The 20224-nt window shown below is 39.5% G+C and overlaps 1 protein-coding gene across 1 annotated transcript in view; it reads left to right on the top strand.

Moving 5' to 3' along the window:
* The window catches only part of LRP1B (LDL receptor related protein 1B), a 755078-nt gene that overhangs the window by 469603 nt on the left and 265251 nt on the right, over positions 1-20224 (top strand). The window contains exon 7 of the mRNA XM_083702321.1: positions 2154-2316. Within this exon, the coding sequence (XP_083558447.1) occupies positions 2154-2316 (163 nt within the window). The remainder of the gene's footprint in view (positions 1-2153; positions 2317-20224) is intronic.

The following is a 20224-nucleotide window of genomic DNA, read 5'->3' as shown; positions in this document are numbered from 1 at the left end:
GGAGCAAAACAGCACTATGGGCCTTTCCTCTTAAAAACACCTCACAAGTGCCTCTGTTTACAAGCAAAGGAAGGTGTCGATATTTTACCATATTAAATTCAATTGATGTGTTCTAATCAGTTTTACTCAGATAAGATTCATGAAAAGGAATGAACATATCTAAGTTATGGCCATTAATTTCTGTGGATCTTTTATATGTAAAAAAAATAGCTGAATACCACCCAGTACTTGTTTTTGTTTTGTGTAGTCCATTCTGCAGTCATAATTTATATCATTATTTTTAATATTACAGTTTACATACAGTTTGTTACACTAAAAACACCACAGCACCAGCTCTTTCCTTAAAAGTAAGAAGCACTAATAGAGACATTTCAAAGGCCTGATTGCAGCAAGCTGCTGATTCTGTGGGCTTACCTATCTGTACTTAAAAACTATCATGGAAACAATTTTAAAAAATATATTTTTAGACAACTGAAGTGTTACGCCACATTTTTTAATTTTGCACATTTCATCCACCTCTCCTTATTGTAAGGTCCAATGGCTATAAATTTGCTTTTGTATAAATTACCTGTTACATAACAGCTGCTTTCAGGAAACATGATAAAATATTATTTATTTTTGATAGGAACCTATGTGAGCCTTGGCCTGCTGCACCTTCTTCAGTGTGGCCTTGAGAAGAAGATCAGAAGCTTCTGCTTTCATTTTTTTCAGTATCCACAGATCCGCATTTTGTCCAAATCTTAACTAAGGTTTATTTAATTAAGCCAGCTTCATAGCCCATGTTTTGAATTTGGCTTGCTCCAAACAAATCATAGCTAAGATTAACCAGTTGCTCAGTTTTTGACAACGTAGCAAGCTGTGATCAATCAAATTGGAAATGAAAAATTCTGAATACATCCTTCCATCTGCAATCACGCTTACTATTGTAACTCAAAGATAGACACATACTTTCATCTAAGTATATTCATTTTATCTCACTGAAATTATATCATACAATCCATCTGTTGTATAGCCACAACTACACGAACCAGCACAGGTATAGATCCCTTGCCCATCCCTCCCTTGTGCCTGGCTTTCAAGCAATACAGATTGCAAACTGAAGTGCCATGGTGGAGAGTGGTGGCCGGATGAGTACAATAAAGCAAACATGGATTTTCAGTTGGGGAGTTACCTGCACCTGCCTTGCATGTGTACAACAGGCAGATCAGAGACAAGAAAAGAGGGAGGCTCCATTGAGCCCTATGCCAGTCTCAAACTCTGTCCATTCAAGGGTGGACTGTGATCCATGTCTGTTCCTTTTCATATTTTGGATATACAGTATATGGAAATATATTCCAACACTGCCCATGGATTTAGGACAGACTGTTGGGGACCCATGTAAGGAAGGTATAGTTACCTTTCCCCTATACAGAATTTTTCCTGTATCTACAGCTGTAATGTGTTTATGTACAGGGTTATAAAAGGTTGAGGTAAGCCAAGTGCAGGCACAAGTGATGAGGAAAATATGGACCTTCTTCATTGTTCTGAAGGAAATAGGGTTGGGGAGCTTTTGTGGTAGGGTGGTTCTGCTAGACTGACAGGATCGCTTTTTGCGATTCTCGTAGTTTATTTCATATCCTGTTTCTTTGATTAGTTACAAACCAACATCTTCCTCACATGGTGGAAATCTGTGGTTTCTGGGAAAAAGTCATAATTACTCCTTCTATAATGCACTCACAGTGAAATATTATGGGGTTTGCAGTTGTGATCATTACAGTATGTCATTTGCACCTGAAATTTTGTCCGTTCACAACAGAAGTAAAAAATGGCAACTATAACATTCACTCCACTTTTTGTATTCTGTGATTAAATTTTACTTTAGGCAGAATATAGTCTGCTTTTTTCCTTAAAAATGTTTAGGGGTACTCTCATTTTCCTACTCATATTGAAATACTGCCCCTCAATGTGGCCAAACTTAGATTCACAAAATGTTTAGGGGTATGCGTCCCCCAGCATCCCCCCAGAAAAAAGGCACTGCTTATCCCTTGTCTTCAAAGAATTCATTAACAACTTGAACTTCTTTCAAATGTATAGAATATCTCCTTTGGAGTAATATCTGGAGTTACAGAAGTTGGATTAGCATAATTAATTTAACAATCTTTTCACTCTGGCAGATATACAACAAATGGCAGTCGACTGGCTTACTGGGAATTTTTATTTTGTGGATCGTATGAGTGACACAATCTTTGTATGCAACTACAATGGAACTGTATGTGTTATTCTGATCGATCTTGACCTCCACAACCCCAGAGCAGTTGCTGTGGATCCAAGTTTGGGGTGAGTCTTTCAATGATATAATATTTGTTTGTTGTAAGATGTGTATAGGCATGCTAGGTATAAAGAAAATCAAAGCTTCCAATGGATTTTCCCCCTGTGTGTATTCTCATTAGTCTCCATTTTGAATGATCGGTGAATGATAGCACCTCAATCTTTAATCTTTTCTCACTTGGAAAGCCTGCTGGTTATCTGAAGTTAGAACACAACATTTGAGAAGCCTTGCTTTGAATTATAAGTTTTGTTGTTTGCCCTTGCACATAGCATAAGAAAAAGATGAGGAAGAATATTTGGAAGTGAACCTAGTAGCTTGAAATACCCAAAGTAATTACAGTCTTATATTAAACAAAAACTCTCCTCCCTGAAAGAGAGGGGAGTGGTTGTGGACGGGAGCCCGAACACTGCTCCTAGCAGGGGGCGTTGCCCCCTGCCTCCAGCTCACCTGGCTGGCACTCACGCCCCCCCCGGTGGCCGTCCAACCAGGTGCCATGGGGGGGGGGCGTGTCCAGCAGCCTTTATGCTGCAGTGCCAGCCTTTTCCCCGGCCTCATTTCTCTTTGTCGTCCTGTGCAGCCTTGTGTCCCAGAACAACGGTGTTCTGGTCCTCCTTCTTGAAAAGAACTGTTTGACATGGTACGCTAACAGAAAGAGTGTGGACTTGTTGTGGAGCATAAAAAGAGACTTGAATGCATTTGCAGCCTTGTGTCCCAGAACAACGGTGTTCTGGTCCTCCTTCTTGAAAAGAACTGTTTGGCGCGGTACGCAAAGCTGTATGGCCATTATAAGAACCAGGAAACTCGTAAATCGGGCGGTAGCCCGTTGGGTGCGCTTTATGTATGGCCGAGTCATTTATCATGACCGTATCCGGATCGGCGACCAAGCTTTATACCGGAATGACGGCATCCACTTATCGGATCTGGGGAACGACATTTGGTTAGCTAGTGTCAGCAAAAGCATCTGGGATTGGTTGCAGCTTTGAAGGTATTGGCGGCGAGCCTTTAGCTCGGGTGGCGGTTAGGCATTGGAATAATGTGTTGTGGTGTGACGAAGTGCTAGGTGTGGCCATCTCCTATGCCTTCAATGTCTAGGGGTATTCCATTAAAGGAATCTGGCGGTCGTGTATTCCGTCCGAAGCCTGCTTGGCGGGAGGCCATGGCACGACCCTCGGTGACATCAGGGGTGAGCCTATAGTTGGATTAGCATCAACAGGTGATGAACCCCTGGTGAATAAACCCACTTGTTTTGATCCAATGCCTAAGCCAATACCTTTTCATTGCTGTAATCAATAAAGTTGTGGCCTTTTCTAGCCCATTAACCTTATATCACGTGTCCCTGTGTCTTCATTTTACTTCGCGGGGGTCGGGTCCTCGAACCACAACCACCTGACCTCTTATATCACACCACAAGCCATTTTTGAAATCCTTTCAAAAGAAGTTTGTAATATTGAAGGGAGACAGCCTTTTAAAAATATTTTTAAAATATCCCACTGGAATGTGCTCAGGTGTGTCTAGAGTAGCTCCTTGCATCCCAGGCAAGATATTGTTGCTGCTGCTGCAACCTGCACCATAGTTCTCATGGGCACCCAGAAGTCTTTTTTGTGTGTGAGAGGGGGGAAGGTACAACTGGAAGGAGAACAAATGTATTTTCTACATACTTTCTGGTTGGTTTCTGTATCTAAGAGAATGAACGATTGAACTCCATGGACAATTGTTGAATACAAATGATAGTGTTCACAGGTTAGCAGAAGTTTGTTTCTCGTTGCTACTCACAGCCCAAAACTTTTCTGAACATAAGATAACTGATACAGCATGTTTCTATGGTATGCCTCCATAACTTGCTTCAGTTGCAGCAAATTTTTGCAGAACAATTTAGTTCCTACGTTTCCCTGTCATTTCCAAATCACAGAGGAAATTGAAAAATAACTTTGTTGTCACTGTCTCAAAAAGTCCATTGCTTAAAATTCCAATGTAATTTTTATGGAATATAGATAAGTAAGAGAGATGTCACTGTCAACTTTTTCTTTTAAATGAGGACATTGGAACTTAGTGTGTGCATATACAATAGTAAGGTACCCTTCTCAATGTGCTTTGGAGCACCAGTTAAAATATTTTGTATCTGTGCTTTTAAAGACTCAGCAGTCAAGAATGTATATCTGTGTTATAGCAACACATTTGCAAACTTTTGAAGAATGAATGTAAAATATTAGGAACCATGTTTTGTCATTTCACCCATCATATCAACAAGTTCATTCATTATCAGCCGCAGCAATAGATAATAATGTAAATGGTGTGGATGCCTGAGTTTTGAAGTGGCTACTTCAACCTTGTTTTATATTAGCCTATAGATAGTGAAGTCTGTAGTGGCTGGTGGGGAACATCTTACAATATCATAAGACTCTGTTCAATAAAAAGGAGAATATTTACTACAGAAGCAGCTTGTCATCCATATGTGGACTTTTGTCACTCTTTACTTAACGCCTGATTGAATATTAAGATGAATAATCACATGGGTTTAATTTTGACAAGAACAGCTTGCATGCAAACTTTGCAAAGGAAGCTGTATGATTCTAGAATAGAGCTGCTTTTGTGTACTCAGCAGATGGTAAGCTTGACTAGATCTGACTGAAGTGATGTTTCAAAAGAAATTAGTCGAAGTTGTATTTAAACTGATTTGTTTAGTAATACTCTTAACAATGAATGGGATATTTTCAAACCACCTAGCTCCTTTTTCACATGTATTTATTTATGCAATATATTTGGGTTTTACTTTATGTAATTTAAACTAGTAATTCTGGTCTGTTAGTGGATGTTGAAGTGTAGTCTTTAGATTCCAGATATTGGCCTGTGGTTATAAAAATGATGGTTAATGGTATACCCCTTTTAAGACACAAAAGTGAAAAAGATAAGCATTTCAATATATGTATATTGTAGCTTCTTCTGCTACTACATTTTACCTCGCCTCTTCTCTTTTTCCAAGTTCTTATTTTTCATATGAATTCATTATTACCTAACCACCAAAGCAGAATTTCTGCTTGAGTATATTGAGTTATTATGTCCTTACCTGTTTCATAATGATACTGGTTTTATTTAATTCTTTATTAGGTTTTTTAATAAAACTTCATCATAAGAGTGCATTGCAAGTGAAGCATGAAATGAATGGGGCATATAAATATGTGCATAACACTTTAATAAAGTTGCCTACATTCATCAGCCTTGTACATTTAATTACAAAATATGTACATTTTTATATTTAGCAAGTTAAACTGGGTGTTCCCATAAGGTATTATATACACACTCTTACGGGATATCTTCTGCTATTAATGTATTCAGGACCATCATCTTTTTATATTAATATTAAACCACATTTAGCAAATGTGAGCTTTATTTATTAGTAATCGGTACTGCAAGAAACGAATTGCCGTCTTGAACCAACTCGATCTATTCTATTACTGGATCCCATTGACAGTGGTTTGTATTTGTCAGGGTAGGGCCTAGCATACACATAGCCATATGTTGACATCTCATTGTCCTGTTTGAGTCAGGGAACCCAGGATATGAGCCAATTGGTCCACCAAGGCAGCCCAACTGGCTCTCTAGGTTTACTGACACTTTCCTCTGTTCTTTTCAGGCAAAGTATGTGCTTTAAAGCTCTGTGTCTGAGCACCCTCTTATTTGTGCTCTAGACTAGAGCGTTCCCTGTGAAAACTCGCAAGTTAAAGCAGATTCAGAGAAAATGACAATCCACAGAAAACCTGAATTGCCATTTGTTGCGCTTCAGCTTTAAAGAGCGGGTTTTTTTTAATCTGTAACTATTGCTGCAAAGGAATGAACTGATTTCTGGGACTGGGGCGTGATCGCCACCACTGCCACGTGTACAGCCTCTAGGAGGATTTTTAGTGTCCTGGCCGCTGCTGATCCCAGCCCACAGGCACAATCAGTGAAATCAAATAAAAAATGGATTTTTTTACAATCCCAGGGTGAAGATCTAAAACTATTTTTTTTAAAAAAAGAAGAATAAATAGACAATAATTTATAAGAGGGTTAAAATGGAGTGAGATAGAATATGCTAAACCAAGCTAAGCACTCCCATGCAGGTTTCTATATGGCAGTGCTCTATGAGGGGATACAAGTTTTGAAAGCCACTTACTATACAAATGGGCCATATTACAGAGATAATCTGCCTGCTGCCATCAGCAACCACCTCCTAACCTTATTGAGCTTCCTCCACATTCAGGTGTGTCAGAGAGTGGGGGGGGGGGAGAGAGAGAGAGATTGATTTGAGTTAGTCTTCCAAAAAGCTTGGCTCTTGTTCTTAAGAAACTGTCAAGGCCCCCATCCTGTCAAATCTCTTAGCAAGGCTTGAGAGGCATTATAGGTATGCATTGACTTTGAAGCTGTAGCATTGCTGTGGTTTTGCTATCCAAAAATCTTCAAGGAAGTTTTTTTTTTTAAAAAAACAACCTCATTCTGAAATGGAAATTTGTTCTCATTCAAGGATTAAATAAATTACATTTTGCTTTAGGGAAATAATATTCTCAGGGCCTTTTTTGATCAAGGCTTTCTGTTAGCACTTTCAAGTGTTAGTCATTTCCAGTGATGAATATGTCCATTTCCACATAATGGAAGGATAGGGGAAAGCTAGATTTGCTGCTAGGTAAAATGGAGAAACGCCGTCAGCTGCTGGAAAGAAAAATGGAAAAGAAAAGAAAGGGTTGGCGGTGCAGTGATTGTAGTAATCTGGAGACATTTTCTTTCAATAGACATTGAGGTTGGAATTTGGAGATCATCCCTGGAGAATGGTGTGAAGGGGTGGACTCTTGCTGGCTGGGAAGGCTCCAGAAGAAAACTAGGGTTTGTTGTAATTGCTACTTTACAAAATCACCATGTTAACTCTTTTCTGAATATGCTGAATCCAAGCTTTACGGGTTGTAAGCTGGGCTAGACAGGGAGGGGATCTCTAATGTTTCTGACAGTGACACCACATGCATAACCCACTGCACAAAGCAAAAGATGTGTGGCAGTTGCATTTCATGTACAAAATATGTGCTCTAACAATTTAGACCAACAGAATACACAAGCAGTTGAAATGCTTTTTGAAGTAGTATAAGTCTAGTTGGTTAAGCTCCTGGGGTTAACCCTAGCATTTTGAAAGGTTCCATAGAGAAAGATAAATCTGACAAATCATGTATGTGTATGATATTTTTTATGACATATTGCTAAAGCATTTGGGATGAACCTTTGGATTTGTGTTTTTGCTCCCATAATTCATTGTCAGAATGACAACGTAGTGCCCAAATCAATTTTCTAGACTCCCCAAGCTGGAATAAATGAAACAGAATATCTTTTTCAGTCTGCTTTGGCACTGAATTTATCAGATTTTTATACAGTGGTACCTTGGTTTTAGAACAGCTTTGTTTATAAACAAATTGGAAATAGAACACTGCAAACCTGGAAATAGGTGTTCTGGTTTGTGAACTTTGCATTGGAAGCGGAACATGTTCCGCTTCCTGTTGGGTGTGTTCCATTTGTAAATTGAGTTCCCCGCTGCTAATCAGAGGCTTTCTGTTGAGTCTGTTGGCTTTTGAGTCCCGAGCACCCACACAACAAAGAGGTGATATTTGGAGCTTTTGTTTTTGCCATTGTTCTTGCATTTTTGTTTGTGTGGCTTTTTCGTGGTTTTTTTTACAGTGACTTGTTCTTCGTTTTATGGGACTGACTTGTGACTTCTTACTAGTTTTTGTGACTTGTGACTGTGTGAAACCCAGTTCAGCTACTGGTTGATTGTGCGACTGGATAAATGGATAAAAGCCCCCCATCTAAACAATGACTATCATCACTGCATGTAAGAATTTATTATTATTATTATTATTATTATTATTATTATTATCATCATCATCTACAGTACTGTCTTATTTATTTTATTATTTTACATTATTATTACATGACCTGGAAGCTGTACGCCGGCTCCCTCGGCCAATAAAGCGAGATGAGTGCCGCAACCCCAGAGTCGGTCACGACTGGACCTAATGGTCAGGGGTCCCTTTACCTTTACATTGATTATTGCTTTCATTTTATGGATCAGTGGTCTAATTAGATAGTAAAATTTATGTTAAATTGCTGTTTTAGGGTTTGTTTTTAAAAGTCTGGAACGGATTAATCCATTTTGCATTACTTTCTATGGGAAAACATGCCTTGGTTTTGGAACGCTTTGGTTTTGGAACAGACTTCCAGAACGGATTAAGTTTGGGACCTAAGGTACCACTGTACACAATATTTTTTTCTATTAAAAAAAAACCATACCCCTCATTAATAGATCTCATGTAGCAAACCCACCACCTAATATCACCAATTAATAATGTGGCGGATCCACTTCTGCTAACTGCCCCCAATTAAATATACTTCACAGTACACCAATTACATGAATTTCTGCAATTTACAACAGATTATCTAGTGCGGGACTTGTATGAGGGAAAACTTAATGGTTTAGAGTCTCAGGCAGGAGTTGATCAAACAAACAAGAAAAGTTTTGTTAAACAAAAAGAAGTGTATGAAACAAAGTGGGTCAGGAAATGTGTTTTTTCAAGTCGAAGTTAACTTATTTACTTTAACTAACTCTAAGATGTCTCAGGGTTAAACACAATACTATAGGCACAGCTGTTCTTAAACTTCAGTTACTAAAAGCAAGGTGTTACACTTCAGGTGGTAGGTGTTCGGGTTGCTAGAACAGATGGTAAAATGCTCAACTCAGTTTCTGTCACTTAGATATTACAGTTAAATACTTCCTTCACAGCTTAATACTTTGTTTCATGAGCGAGGGGCACTTCTCCTCAAGTTACCCACTCTTTTAACCATCACACACCTGAGGTCTTCTAAATAGTATAACAGATCACCAGGGGATCACCTCACCCCTTGTTACTGGGTTGGGAGTCTTCTGAAGGAGCGACTCCACCCCCATCGTTCTGCGCGGACGCTGAGGTCCAGCGCCAAGGGCCTTCTGGCGGTTCCCTCATTGCGAGAAGCAAAGCTACAGGAAACCAGGCAGAGGGCCTTCTCGGTAGTGGCACCTGCCCTGTGGAACGCCCTCCCACCAGATGTCAAAGCGATAAACAACTACTTGACATTCAGAAGACATCTTAAGGCAGCCCTGTTCAAGGAAGTTTTTAATGTGTGACATTTTGGTGTATTTTTGGACTCTGTGGAAGCCGCCCAGAGTGGCTGGGGAAACTCAGCCAGATGGGCAGGGTACACATAATAAATCATTATTATTATTATTCTGTACCTAAAAGAACTCTCCCCTCCTGGCTAGACTCAGACTCAGTGTGTATGTTTAACTTCATTCAGAACAGTTCTCCTTATCTCACTCCCTACCTCCCATCAAACTATATCTCTTAACCTGAAGCTTTGCCCCTTCTCAAAAGCCAAACCCTATCCCTCAACTTAAATCCAGTTTAAATCTCTCCCTCAGAAACTGCTCCCCACTCTGTAGCTAGCTGACTCTGTAGCCAATCCATGAAAGGCTTCAGCACTCTGGTGGTGTTTCAGAGGAACAACATTACCAGACTCTAATCTGGCTCTGCTGTCCGACACATGTGTTTACAAGTTGGACTTTAGATATCCGCAGAGCAGATGCTACAATCCACACGTCCTTTCATGTGTCACATTAGCCTGTGAATGAACACAATCAAGCTGTTATTACTGCACGTAGAATGCACTAAGTATAATGTGCTTTGTTGCTCTCTCACTAAGGCAATCGTTGGAGGAAGAGATATTTCAGAAATCTTCCATTGCATTCCAGACCTGCTAAATACAAAATCTGTTTCCAGACTCTTTAATGCTGGTTTTCTTGACAAGTCCTGTTGAACTTAGTAGGGGTTACTCATGAGAAAGTGTGCACAGGAATTCAGCCTAGCCTATAACAGTGCTGTAACACGTGATGGAACAAGAGTGTCCCTTTGAGAACATCCTGAGTACTGTATTTTGCACATTTTACCCTTTGTCCATGGAAGAAGGGGTGGTCCTTCCAAAAATATGAGTATTCCAGGCAGATACGAACTTTGATATTTCTTGATTTAGGAATGCAAAGTTTCCCATGTGACTAATGAATGAAATCTGAGAGAGTGCATAAATCTAAAAATGACAGCTTACCTGCGACTCCTGGGTGCCTTCGCCAAAATCTATTTATATCTTTAATCAATAAAGTTCAGGCCTATTTCAACCCAGTGCCAATGTCATGTGTCTTACTTCTTCCCTTGGCCTGCCCTGTGCTGGGCTGCACACTTCCTGTGCCTGAGTCCACAAGTAGTTGCTGGACAGCATGGTATGAAATATATATTTGGGGGATCTGAAATGTTCTTAAAAAAAGGACTTATGTATGCTAATGCACTGCAAGTTGAAAACTTGTAAATCTTGAGCATTATTGCTCTGATAGTATTTGTTTAAAAAATGCTATTATTCAGACTAAGGATTTTTTTCTCTTGGTAATGGCTAAATGACAGTAATGCTTAACAGGTTTGCTGCTGGGTAGTTAAGTGATTTGGGCACACAAGTACTATTAATAGTATTAAAGCTTCTGTGGGTAACTGCATTCTAGGCAGCTCTCAAAATCAAATTAAGCTTAGAATTTCCTGGACTTTAGGCTGGCTGCAGAAAATGTAATATGTGAAGCACTTCTCCATTTCTAAGAGGCGAACATAAGTAATAATTGGTTTTTTCATATTACATTAAAACATTTATTGGATTTTGTTATTTTTTTTAACCTGCTAGACACAGACTCCCTATGCATTTTCCTCTGCCTTAAAAAAAAATTCTGCTGGGAAATGATGTGATATTTCTTCAAATGAAGCAAATATCAGCAGCTTCTTTTATTTCTTTTAAAGAACACAGTTAAAAGAAAACTATAATAATAATAATAATAATAATAATAATAATAATAATAATAATAATAATTTATTATTTGTACCCCGCCCATCTGGCTGGGTTTCCCCAGCCACTCTGGGCGGCTTCCAAAAAAGATGAAAAATACACTAAAATGTCACATATTAAAAACAACCCCTGAACAGGGCTGCCTTCAGATGTCTTCTGAATGTCAGGTAGTTTACAATTACTTTACCTCTTAGGCCTTACACTGCTTGCCACTTTATCTTCTTTTCGCATTACTTTCAAGTACAGGACATGTTGCAGAAAGTAAATTGCCCATAACATAGATATCTATGCTACAAAGAGGAGAATGAAATTACATACATATTCAGTTTTGTTTTTGTTTTGGGGTTCCTTTTAGTTCAAAATGTTCTGTGATGCATACACTGGGTTGCAGTTTGGGGCTGGAACAACCCTGTTAGAAGATAAATTAACAAATTGTGAAGGATCAAGTGCTGACCTAAAACTGTGTTTTACAATTATATATTGCATTTCCCACTTCATCAGAATGGAATTGTTAACTGCCCCTACTCTCAGCTCTCTTTACTTGATAAATGGTACTAAGGGACCCTTCTTTTTCTGGGCACAAAGTACAAACTTGAGCTGTCACCACCATTCTCCATCTTCTAAATTAGTATTACTCTCATTCTGCTGCCAGAACTTGTCACTTCTCATGAGACAAATAAGCATTTTATCTGTGTAGTCATACTTATATGTTTGAAAAATAGGACGTACCTGTTTTACAGGAAATGACTGAACAAATAAAATGCTCATGAAAGGACCTCTAATAAATTGCAAAGCGATATGCTTAACAATGGGGGAAATAATTAATGTTTATATATGCACCTGCTAAGGTTTGGCTCTAGACTTTGCCTTGGTCACAGAGAACACCTCCACTGATGGAAATGGGGGTGAGTGGCTTTTGTTGTTGTTGACAATTTCCACTTCCCCCTGGGCTCTCAAAAAATCAAATCTAGTGGGATGGGGAATTCTCCAGGACAGTGGTTTCCTAGGTGGAAACTGGCAAACATCACCCTTTCCTTATTCTGCCAACAAGATTCCTCTGATGAACTAAAAAACTTTTTTCAAGAGTGGAAGTAGCCCTTCCTTTTTATGGATAGCTAAAGATTGGATTCAATCCAATTATTTTACAGAGATGGACACAAGTATTCTGTCAAAAACAAAATACTCCACATGAACAGTAATCAATAACAGAGGACATAGATAGATGATAGCTTTCTTCCTGCCTTAGAAATCTATTTCATGATTTACCTCAGCATCCTTTAGTGATGAAAACATGTCTAGTTTTACCAGTCATTAGAGATGAATGATTGGGAAGAGTGTATAAGCAGAGATAACTGAACTGGACCCAGATGAACCTGCCCTTTAGATAAGGAGAACTTGTAGCAAAATACAAACAAATTTCCTGACATCAGTGATAATGTTATTTATGTCCTATTAAAAAGATAAACCATAAAGCTTAGGGCTTGCCGATCAGAAGGTTGGCGGTTCGAATCCCCGTGATGGGGTGAGTTCCTGTTGCTTGGTCCCTGCTCCTGCCAACCCAGCAGTTTGAAAGCATGAAGTGCAAGTAGATAAATAGGTACCGCTCCCGTGGGAAGGTAAACAGCATTTCCGTGTACTGCTCTGGTTTGCCAGAAGCGGCCTAGTCATGCTGGCCACATGACCCGGAAGCTGTACGCTAGCTCCCTTGGCCAATAAAGCAAGATGAGCGCTGCAACCCCAGAGTCATCAGTGACTGGACCTAATGGTCAGAGGTCCCTATACCTTTACTTTTAAAAAGATATTAATTGGCTGAACTTAAAGTTAGGAGTGATCAACAAATTCATGGTAGAAGACAGATGAAAGAACCAACTCCAGTAGCACAGTAAGCAGGAGAACGAGTGTCTGACATGCCAGGCTCCTGGCTGAAGCCTTCCAGCACCTGACATCACCCCTTAGTTCTTTCCTCAGTTCACACATATAGTGAAGTGGTAGCATGACCTCTTAAGTGCATATGTTTCAATGTAAGCCAATAGTTTACCACACCTTGTCAAAGGTACATTAAAAGGAGTCTGTGAGAAGCCACATGGCCAACACACATTGGGCTTTATTTAAAAGAGGGGTACAAGAAGTTAAAATAAAATACAAAAAGTACAAGTTCTCAATATAAAAAAGCATTCCCACAAAGCTTAAGAACAATAAAACCATTTTTACTGATGTACTACCAATTAATAGCCCATAGACTGGTTCATACCCCAGGTAAATCCTTCTTAAACAGAAATATCTTCAGTTGGTGTCTAAACATCATGACATTAGACACCTGTTCAATTTCAGCTAGTAATTGATTCCAGAGGGCTGGAACTGCTCACCTCTGGGAATGTGGTACTCTCAACAGGGCCCCATCTAAGAAGTGCAGAGGCCAGCCAGATTTATATGGGTCAAGGCAGTCCATTATGTAGCCTGGTCCCAAGTTGCTCATGGCTTCAAATGCTAAAAACAAAACCTAGCACCTCTCCTTGTAGCATATTAACAGCCAGTGCAGCTTCCTTAGCAAAAGTGTTACATGGGTGGAATCTACACATACATAAAAACAGTTTTCTTTTGTTTTTTTAAAAAAGTGTTCTTAAAAATACATTGGATTTTCCATGAGGCTCACCATCATCATCTAGTGTCACATTGTATATTGCAGTTAAAACACACTTAAAACATTTTATTTGCTGCTGTATAGCTGACTCCATAGCTTCAACAAACAAGCTGCTGCATTCTTCACCAGCTGTAGTTTCTTGGTTAAGCTCGAAGGGAGGCCTACATAGAGTACATTGCAGTAATCTAGTCTTGATGTTACCAATGCCAAGACCACAGTGGCAAAGCCATCTTGGTCCAGGAATGGCTGTAGCTGTCTTACCAACCCAAGCTGGTAACAGGTGCTCCTAACAACTGAGGCCATTCAAGCTTCAAATGAAAAGATGGATCCAAGAGACCCTCAGACTACATACCTGTTCCTTCAGAGGAATTTTTACTCATCCAGAGAAGTCATTGGCCTACACCAGGCATGGCCAGACTCGGTCCTTCAGCTGTTTTGGGACAACAACTCCCATCATCCCTAGCTAACAGGACCAGTGGTCAGGGATGATGGGAATTGTAGTCCCAAAACAGCTGGAGGGCCAGGTTTGGCCATGCCTGGCCTAGACACAGAAACCACTCACCCACAGGGTTTAAACTTACTGCTGACACTTCATGCCAAATCCCCATTCCTGACAGCCCTGTATAAATGTTAAATAGCATGGGGGGCGGCAAAATAGTGCCCTGTAGCACCCCATAGCAGAAATACAAGGGAACTGAAGAGCAACTCTCTGAAAGCAACCTTGCAGGTAAGAATGGAATCAGTGTAAAACAATGTACATGACACTTATACTACAAAGCCAGTTGGTGGTATCAAAAGCCTTGGATAGATTGAGCAGAATAAGCACACACTCCTCTTTTCTCTGTCTTAATAAAAGCTGTTCACCAATGTGACCAAGGACAATTCAGTTCCAAAACCAGGTCTGGACCCCAAGTGAGATGGGTCTAGTTAAGCAGTTTCATCCAAGATTCCCTGCATCTGCTCTGTCACAACCCTCAAGATCAACTTGCCAATAAATGGTGTATTGGCAACTGGTCAATACCTATTGCAGAGCAGTGGGTCCAGGGTGGGTATAGAATCTATAACTTTCACCATATTTTCCTGTAATATTTTATAGGCTAGAATGAAATAGATTTCACTGAATGATGGCAGTTGGTCATAAAGTACCAAAGAAACAAAATACTTTAAAAATGAGCTGTGTGGCAACAAAAACCTATATATAACAAAAAGACAGAATGAAAAAGTAATGAATGATGCTGGTGAAAATACCATATGTGGGGACAAAATTAATGGCACAAGTTTTAGAACAGAGCAGCAGCAGAAGAAACTCCTTATGATAAAATGATGGACTTACGACTTTTTTACTTACACTTCAGTTTAATCTCAGTCCATTATAGATAGATTTAAGCAACATTCAACAATATTTCCAGTAAATAAAGGGTTGCACCCAGTTTTCACTGAACTAACTTAATTAATTAACTAGCTTAATTTGTGTGCATTCCTTGTTAGAAAAGATGCTACTACTTCTCATTAATAATAAAAAGAAGCATGCCAATGGTTTTGGGGGTTTTTTTTAAAGGCTTTTTTCAAAGTTTCCCAGGTGCTTGGGAAGTTCATTTTAAAAAGGAATTAGTTTTAGTTTGTACTTTTAAAAAACAAAGTATTTCAATCCAAGTTCATCCAGAGGAACTGTTTTAGTTCATAAAAAGTTCATCCTCAAGAATTTATTCAGTATTTAGAATGTTATGAGCTGCTGTGCTAAACTACAGAGTCCAAACGTAAATCAGAGCCCCCCACACAAGCGATAAGATATCGGACAGAATGTCAATAGGGAAAGCTTTCCCCATAATTGAATTTCCATACTAGAAAAGGCTTACTGTGCTTAATTTGTCCCTGCCACACAGCTATTAAAAACATCATTTGATATGTTCCTGTACCTGCACTCACTGCAGTTGGAAAAGAGTGAATCTCTTCAGCAAGAAAGATACAGGAAATGCCTCATATTCCTCCCTCCTGATTGCTTAGCTATAGTGATTAAGTGTCCTTTGCTGCAGCAGTGCCTCTGTAACTGCCAAATAAGTGTTAGAGCATTGTATCCATGTGTTGATTTCATATTTTATTTATATATATCTGATTGACTTGCATTTTTAATGAAAGCTAAGAGTCCAGGCCCCCTGTTTGGCAGGTTGAGGGAGGAACATGAAGATGAATTCACTATCTGTACTTTCTGGAAACACTTGAAGCCATTTTTGTTTCAATGGGTTTTGCAGCTGGATAAGTTGGTCTTTACCACTTTTTAGCATTTTAGTCTTGTATTTGTGTTTTTTAACTATTTTATGTGTAAATTGTCTTGAGAATGGTGGTTTAGAAAGTGAATAATAAATTAAGTATTATTATTATAATTATTATTTAGTATTATTTATTAATGTGTTGGGTGGCATCTTGTATGCCTCCTTCCGGCAACTCCTGCAGCCAAGCTGATGCCAAATGTATCATTCTGATTTACTTTGGGCCACATCAGCAAGGCGAAAGTGGGGTCTGGGCAGCCCAGGACCTCCATTCACACTGCCCAGGCTTGTGCCCTGGGGAGGTCACTTTGGTGCTGTTAGCACAGCAAAAACAACATAGGAGGGAGCAGTTATGAGTCACCAGTCTCTGCAGCCACAGCAGGCCCTGTGTTTCTCCAGTGGCTTGACTTCACCCCCTGAGGCGCACTCCAATGTCTCTTGACACAGCTGGATGCCAGCAGAGTTGGTAATGGTGTGCAAAATAATTTTCAGGTAAATGATAGAACACAACTACTTGCTTTAAAAAGGGGAACAGCACAGATTTTTTAAAAAACCACACACATTGTATACGATAGTATTGGCTTCCCTGCAGGGACTCGCTACAAAAGTTTGAAGATACTGAAAGCAATTGGTATCAAGAAAGACCGTTAATCTTTCTGCTGATGATTTCTTTATGTTTGCTTGGTAATGCATACAATTGAATACTTAAATTAAGTATTGACACTAGAGGAGGTAGCAATTTTGTATAAGGCAGTATGAATTTTACCCAGAAGCTTTCCTGAAAAACAAAAGACAATAAAGCAGACTCTTCCCAAACCAAACCTAATAGTTGTCTCATTTCTATAGCCCCTTAAAACTGAAGAAAAATAGTCACTAAAGTTTGACAGGCATAGTAAAACTTGTCAATTGATGCTGCTGATAAAACGTTTTACATATCTACACAACTACTGAAGCAAAGGGGCAGGGTCAATCAAAGGATCCCAGGCTCCCCCCCCCCCATCCAATGCTCCATGACTGCCAAAGCGGGGATGTGTGTTTCTTGGGGCTTATTCTTTTTGAATTGAATTTTCCAGATCAGCCCCAGGGGAGGAAAATGGTTTGCTAGTTCTAGGCCTAGTGTAACCCCCCCCCCCCATTTTGGGGCATGTCAGGGGATTGTGGATGCAATGGATCAAAATCCTCTTCCGATTTGTTGGGCAGTGGGACCTGCAAAAAAGAGGAGGCTTGCAAGGGCAGACTTGTTATCATCTCTTTAAGTGTATTAAATCAAGCCCCTAAGTACTTCTTTTTCTCCCTGCCTCAGTTCAGGCACTGGGCAGCTTCTCTTATAAAGTTCTTTTCTCACTTCAGAGATGACAGTTCTGTCTTTGGGGTGATCACAGTAAGAGTTCCCATATAAACATTCTGTTTCTATGTAGATTGCTGAAGGCTGAGGGTCTGTTGGCCTCCTTTTTCTTATTACCTTCATTTAATTAAGAATTATCTTTGGTGAGGTAAGGTGGTTCAGAAGAAATAGCATACTTCTAATTTTCTATTAACTTGTGCTGGACTCATGCAAAATAAGATTTTAAAAAAAGCAGTTAGGTATATGCAAGTATGACAGAATATAAAACATAAAACTGTAGCTATAAAGCAGTGCTCCAGTAATACAACAGCAGAAACTACAGAATTTACTTACGTGGTATTTTGCACTAGGAAACAATGTTTCTCAGTTATATGTTGCAGCAATATTTGTTTAGTGGAATGGTAATCATAAAATAAATCTCAGAGTTTCTATGTCTCAACACACTTAGCAATTGAGGAGTCAGATGAAAGCATTGAGCATATAACTTTACAACAAAATACTTAAAAGTGGGGATTAAACATATCTAAAATACACAAATTAAACAGGGATTTTCACTTCAGGTGCTGAAAGTGATGCTTCCACCAAACAAGTTCAGATTTTCACATGATTCCTTAATACTTGCTATCAAAATATCACTATGAAAAAGCAACAGACCATGTAAGAACTAAGGTGGCAAATTGTGAACAGCTTTAGCTGAGCCTTGTATTTAGCCTGGTAGCCAGATGAATGAGTGTTAGTGGCCTTATGAAGGAATAGATTGATTACATTGGCCCCCTGTATGGTGACTGAACACTTCCATAGCAATGTCCTCCTTAGGGACTGCCCATTTACCTACAACATAAAGAGCAGGGAACATGGGCAGGGAATCTAGGAACAACTGAGGCTGGGACTCAGGCATAGCTGGTTTTTATAGTCAGAGAGCAGACCAGAGGGGTGAAGTCTAACTTTTGCTCCACTCCCCAAACCATGCCCCCAGCTTACCCATGACTGGCTATAACCATGGGCAAGCCCCAGCTGCCAGTGTGCCCAGTACAGTGGTACCTTGGGTTAAGTACTTAATTCGTTCCAGAGGTCCATTCTTAACCTGAAACTGTTCTTAACCTGAAGCACCATGTTAGCTAATGGGGCCTCCTGCTGCCGCCGCCCCGCCAGAGCACGATTTCTGTTCTCATCCTGAAGCAAGGTTCTTAACCTGAGGTACTATTTCTGGGTTAGCGGAGTCTGTATCCTGACTGTAACCCAAAGTGTATGTAACCCGAGGTACCACTGTAATTACATGACTAAAAACTGTGGAGTGATGGGGTGAAAGATTGGAAGAGACACAACTGTAGACTGAATTCTTTGAGTTTGTGGACTGGTGACATACTGCACAAGCAGCTTTTGAAAGTAAAATAATATTAGGGCTGTTTAATATACATACTGCAAAGAGTGCTTCATCATGGAGATAAAACCTACACTGCTTAACTTACCTTCAGTGCGAGAGGCTGTCTTTGTCATGTTGTTGACTGTGTTTGTTTGGAGATTTTATGTTTGGTTGCATATCTAGTCATTGTGCAACTTGGGCTCATCCAGAGTTCTTCAGAGAGATGTTGGCTGAGAGCCAAGGAGCAAGCAGCATTGTCAAATGCATTGGATATATATTGAGAGTATTTTGTTCCCCTCCCCCTGCCACTATGGATTGCTTGAGCATTTAGCAAAAGAGCTGCTGAGGAGGGTATCAAAGAGGGGTGACATACATGGATTGGAAACCATTTTCTTCTCAACAATCGCTAGATAAAATCCATGGAACTGGTGAAAATGCGTAATTTATTTTTAAATTAAAAAAATCTATGTACAGTGGTACCTCGGGTTAAGTACTTAATTCATTCTGGAGGTCCGTTCTTAACCTGAAACTGTTCTTAACCTGAAGACCACTTTAGCTAATGGGGCCTCCTGCTGCCACCACGCCGCCAGAGCACGATTTCTGTTCTCATCCTGAAGCAAAGTTCTTAACCAGAGGTACTATTTCTGGGTTTGCGGAGTCTGTAACCTGAAGCGTATGTAACCTGAAGCGTATGTAACCAGAGGTACCACTGTACATATGTGACACATCTATGTATTCATTATTCCCCTTCATGAATTGCTTCCTATAAATTTTGTTCAAGTGTTTTAACAATAAAAACGGCAACAATAAAGAAATACAACAATTTCATATATAAATCAATTAAAAGCTTCTGATTGTTGTTCTCCATTGAACCAACAGGGGAACAACACTGAGAAAACATAGGTGGAATATTGCCTTTGACCATCAGAATTAGGCTTTTTCTTGAAAAGACATTGTATGAGCTTTTAAATACAATTCTTCATCCATCAGATCTCTATAGTTCTTTTGCATGGGAAGTTCTGGATAGGTCAACACTGCATATTTTAGTAGAAACTGAAGTTGAGCTTACAAAAGTTATCTGATTACTTATTTTTTATACTTATCTCTGAAATAATTAGGGCTGCAACTGTTTATAGCAAACCAGTATAATAAGCAGACTGGGAAAACACAGTAAAAAATGAAACCAGGTAGAAGCATAAAAACCTTAGAACGCCGAGAAAAAAATGAAGATGCTAAGACTAAAAATATAAATATTTCAAATCGTATTATGAGCATGTGTGCTAATTTAGCCACTTGCATGGTCAGCATTCATCAGATGGTGTGTCCAAGGCCAGTAGCCATTGTTAGCGTATGCTCGAAAAAGAGACTGTTCTCT

This window comes from Podarcis gaigeae (genome assembly GCF_964106915.1).
Source record: "Podarcis gaigeae genome assembly, chromosome: 1".
Classification (NCBI taxonomy): domain Eukaryota; kingdom Metazoa; phylum Chordata; class Lepidosauria; order Squamata; family Lacertidae; genus Podarcis; species Podarcis gaigeae.
The sequence above is the reverse complement of the archived record's forward strand: the minus strand, read 5'-3'. Positions and strand labels throughout refer to the sequence as shown.